This window comes from Zea mays, chromosome 5 (assembly GCF_902167145.1).
Source record: "Zea mays cultivar B73 chromosome 5, Zm-B73-REFERENCE-NAM-5.0, whole genome shotgun sequence".
NCBI classification, from domain to species: domain Eukaryota; kingdom Viridiplantae; phylum Streptophyta; class Magnoliopsida; order Poales; family Poaceae; genus Zea; species Zea mays.
In genome coordinates this window covers 206,720,634-206,724,689 of record NC_050100.1, presented here as the reverse complement: position 1 = coordinate 206,724,689, position 4,056 = coordinate 206,720,634, and the positions used below count along the sequence as shown (strand labels likewise).

The following is a 4,056-nucleotide window of genomic DNA, read 5'->3' as shown; positions in this document are numbered from 1 at the left end:
ACATCTCCCTTGGCCTGCATGGCCCCCAATTTTTTTCTGTCACCATCTTCGCTTCATGTTGCTGTCACACTGCTGACCCCACTGATTGGCAATGATTTGTTCATGCCATCCAAAAGAAAATAAACACACTGCCTGTTGAATCAGTTCGGCCTTGATGATCTGGTCCATTGCATTAAACTAACTTGTGGTCTAGTCGCCTAGTTCTACAATATTCATCAGTGGCTCCTATCATGAGTTGCTTCAACCAAGACCTAGGACCAGTGTGACCTATTTTTAGATAATAAAGATAACCTCTGACTTTTGTGTTGATTAAGGGTCTGTTTGGCACAAAGCTAACTGTTAGATGGCTAAAAATCAGTCAAAATTATCTATAGCGGATATGACAGAAAAGCTAATAGGTGAGCTATTTTTACTTAACGTTGTAACTAGTTAGTCAAATAGCTAGCCAATTGTAGCTAATTTTCAGCACGAACTAGCTATGAGTCCGTCTTTCATTGTTACTCTGTTGTTTGCCTAATCTAGACCTTCTTTTATTAATGTAACCGATAGCTTTCCGGCTTGGTTCTTTTAAGAAAGGACCTATCTAGCAAGCACTCAATTGTTATAGTGCCCAAAAACAATATATAAGAGTAAATTCCTAGTGAAATTAGACTAGCTAATAAATAACTAGATAACTATTACCTAATTTGCTAAAAATAACTAATAGATAAACTATTAGGTAGACTTTTTACATATCTTTAACTAATTTTAGCAGCTAATTAATTATTAGATCTAGTACATTCAAACGTCCCTTTAAATCGATCTATTTGTGCGTACAAATTGGGGATAGCTCGTGCCGTGCTGTCAAAAACATCCTCCCGCCAGCAAAAGCCGTGGTTCGAAAATTGGCGACGACTGATATGGGATGCAAGCATGATGGAGAAAATTATGAGGCATGAGAAATAAATTGCATTGTTGCTGAAACAACTCTATTTATTTCATCCGAATTCACGTACTTCTACTTCTGTCGTCCTTTCATCCGAGCACTCCCTTTCTCATGTCTGCCAAGGGAGACAAACTAGGTAAAGGGAGGCCATGAATGGCAGCTGCAGAGAGGAAAAGAAAACGAAAGCAGAGCGGCAGCGTCGGCCCAGCACCCAACCACCACCACCATCTCCTCCTCCCCCACTCCCTGTCCGCCTCTACCGCTCGCGAAATACTTCCCCCTCCCTGTCAGTCTCTACCCAGTCGCCGAGTCGCGTATGGTTTGGTCTCACTGATGTGTACTCCGTAGCATCAATTCCTCGGAGGCCGGCTCATGGCTCACGCTGGCAGCATCTCGTGATCTGTGTCCCCCTTCTCCGCTCAACATTTCCCAGCTCCTGGAAAGCTCAGCTGCGTAGATACGAGCACAGGCACCTAATCCGTAGCTACCTCTCTTGCTTCCATCATATCATATGGGCACAATTATTTGGATTTTGGAGCAGAAACTCACGATAATGCCGTTCTCCAGTGAGCTGCTAGAGCCTGGCAGTCTCAGGAGGGATTGTCTCAATATTTGAGATAGAGGTAGCTGAGATTTATAAGCACTGGGGCTCTGTTTCTTTATCCTTTCCTTCCCTTTCAGCCCACCGGCCGGGGTTGGTTGTTGTCACCGTGTGCTTCCGTCGTCTCCCATGGCGGCAGTGGCGTCTTCTCCTCCTGCGACAATTGCTGGGCCGCAGCCGACGTGGTTGCCCTATGAGCCAACCAGGGACTGCTCCCAGGGCCTGTGCAGCATGTACTGCCCGCAGTGGTGCTACTTCGTCTTCCCGCCCCCGCCCCCGGCCTTCGACATCGCCGGCCCCGGCGGCGGCGGCGGCGACGACGACTCCTCCGGCCCCACCTTCTCGCCCCTCGTCATCGCCATCATCGGCCTGCTCGCCAGCGCCTTCCTCCTCGTCAGCTACTACACCGTCATCTCCAAGTACTGTGGCACCTTCAGCTCCCTGCGGAACATGGTCTTCGGTTCCCGCAGGGGCCGCGGCCGCGGCCGTGGCGGCGGCGGCGGCGGCGGCGGCGGCGGCGATTCAGGGGCTCAGGTGCCGTGGGGCGCCATGCCGCCGGACGGGCTGGACGAGACCCTGATCAACAAGATCACGATCTGCAAGTACAAGCGCGGCGACGGGTTCGTGGACAGCACCGACTGCTCCGTCTGCCTCGGCGAGTTCCGAGACGGCGAGAGCCTCCGGCTGCTGCCCAAGTGCAGCCACGCGTTCCACCTGCCGTGCATCGACACGTGGCTCAAGTCGCACTCCAGCTGCCCGCTCTGCCGCTGCAACATCGCCTTCGTCACCGTCGGCGTCGGGGCGGTGTCGCCGGAGCCGGAGCCGGAGCGCCGCGCCCCGCGGGAGGACCGCGACTGGAGGAGAGACAACCCCGAGCTGGTCCTGACGGTGGGCGGCCCCTCCTCGGACCCAGTGCGTGGCGCACCGCAGAGCCAGAGCCAGAATGCGGTCAGCGGCAGCGGCGGTGACGACGGCCAGGATGCACTGGCGCGGAAGGATTGCCCGGAGAGATCGGAGGAGGGCAGCGGCAATGCGGAGATAAAGGAAGACTGCGCGCTGCCGGCGGTGAGGGCGGCGTCGTCGCTGTCCGACACGCACCGCGAGGGCCGCATGTCCATCGCCGACGTGCTGCAGGCGAGCCTGGAGGACGAGCTGACGATGGCCCGGGAGAGCGGCCTCCTGGCGGGTTCGTCGGGACGGTGCCCGTGCCACGGGGAGCACAGCAAGGACGGCGGCCGCAGCGGCCGTGCAATGCCGGACGCGGCGAGCAAGCGGTTGCCGGCCGTTGGAAGATCGTGCTTCAGCAGCAGGAGCGGCAGGGGAAAGGATTCGATTCTTCCAATGTGAGGCAATTGATCCTCGGTGGTTCTTCGTCTGATTACATGGATACTTTTTTTGTGTGTGTGCTTCCGGTGAAGACCAAGGTGCCAGTACCAAAATCTACAGATCTCATCCCGTTTCCATCGGTTGATGTGAATTGTGGGTAGCACAGGAGGCTGCAGAAACCCATCCTCAGCAACTGCCACTGCTCGGTGTTTCTACTTGGATGAAGTTGTATAGGGCTTGAAACACTCTTTTTTTTAACCTCTTTCTTCCATTTGCCACTCATTTTCCCACACGGTTGGGTTCCAGTTCAGAGAATTCTCCCAGCATTAGTGAGCCAAGTCTTATACAATAGGGTTTTTTTTTCCCTCCGGCTGAGAAGTGAGTCAGTCTCAGCACTTGCTTCTACTAGCTGTCAACTTAGAACAATCATCTGCTGATGTGTGCGTTTTAACTTGAGAAAGGGTAGTGTGACCAATCCAGCACGATTGTGTGCTTCCTGTCCGTCCGAATTATAGTATGGTCTGGTTACCCTCTGGAGGTGTTTGGTTTCGTTAGGTGACCAGTGCCTTGCTGCTGCTCAATAATGCCGCCAACTGACCACTGGGACAACGCGCCATTTCATTCAAGCTTCGTAGCACAACGATTTGGGTGGCCATATAAACTTTTGCATTTTTTTTCTTCTTCTTCTTCCATACGCCAGTTTGTGGCTGGGGTTAGGTCGTAAATTGACTTTGCCGGAAAGAAACAAACACATAGTTATGTCCTAGGGCCGTTAGTTTTAGCTTGCTGTTAGTACTGATGCTTGTCAAGCTGGAGATCAAGCCCCCCACCCCCAGGCTTGGGGAGTACTGGTGCGCAATTCACGCAACGTTTTGGGCTCTGTCTGGCCTCTGCTTTTCCAGGACGTCGGTGGAGTGGATCCTCGCCACTGAAAGGCGTTAGGTGCGGTGTGACGCGAGTTTGCACAGCTAATCATGGCCTGCATGCTTATTAGTGCGACTTTTCCTTTGCATCGTGCACTTGATCTGTCCAAGTATTGCAAGTTCGCAGTCCTGTAGAATGACAAAAAGAAGGGCCATTCAGCGATGGTTTTATCTAGATGAATGCTGCGTAGGGAGATGATGACTGATTACTACTGCTACTACTACTAGAAGAATTCAGTGCCCTGCGTTATGGCTGCACGGTGTCAGGGGATTGGAACACG

At 52.7% G+C, this 4,056-nt stretch overlaps 1 protein-coding gene across 1 annotated transcript; it reads left to right on the top strand.

Moving 5' to 3' along the window:
- The first annotated feature begins 956 nt into the window (after positions 1-956).
- Positions 957-3,386, top strand: LOC103627577 (E3 ubiquitin-protein ligase Os04g0590900). Its single transcript, XM_008647878.4, has one exon. It carries the CDS (start codon positions 1,656-1,658, stop codon positions 2,871-2,873), a length of 1,218 nt encoding a protein of 405 aa, XP_008646100.1. The 5' UTR covers positions 957-1,655; the 3' UTR covers positions 2,874-3,386.
- The last annotated feature ends 670 nt before the right edge of the window (positions 3,387-4,056 follow it).

Coding starts and splice junctions, on each gene's coding strand:
- LOC103627577 (XM_008647878.4), top strand. CDS start 1,656: ATGGCGGCAGTGGCGTCTTCTCCTCCTGCGACAATTGCTGGGCCGCAG.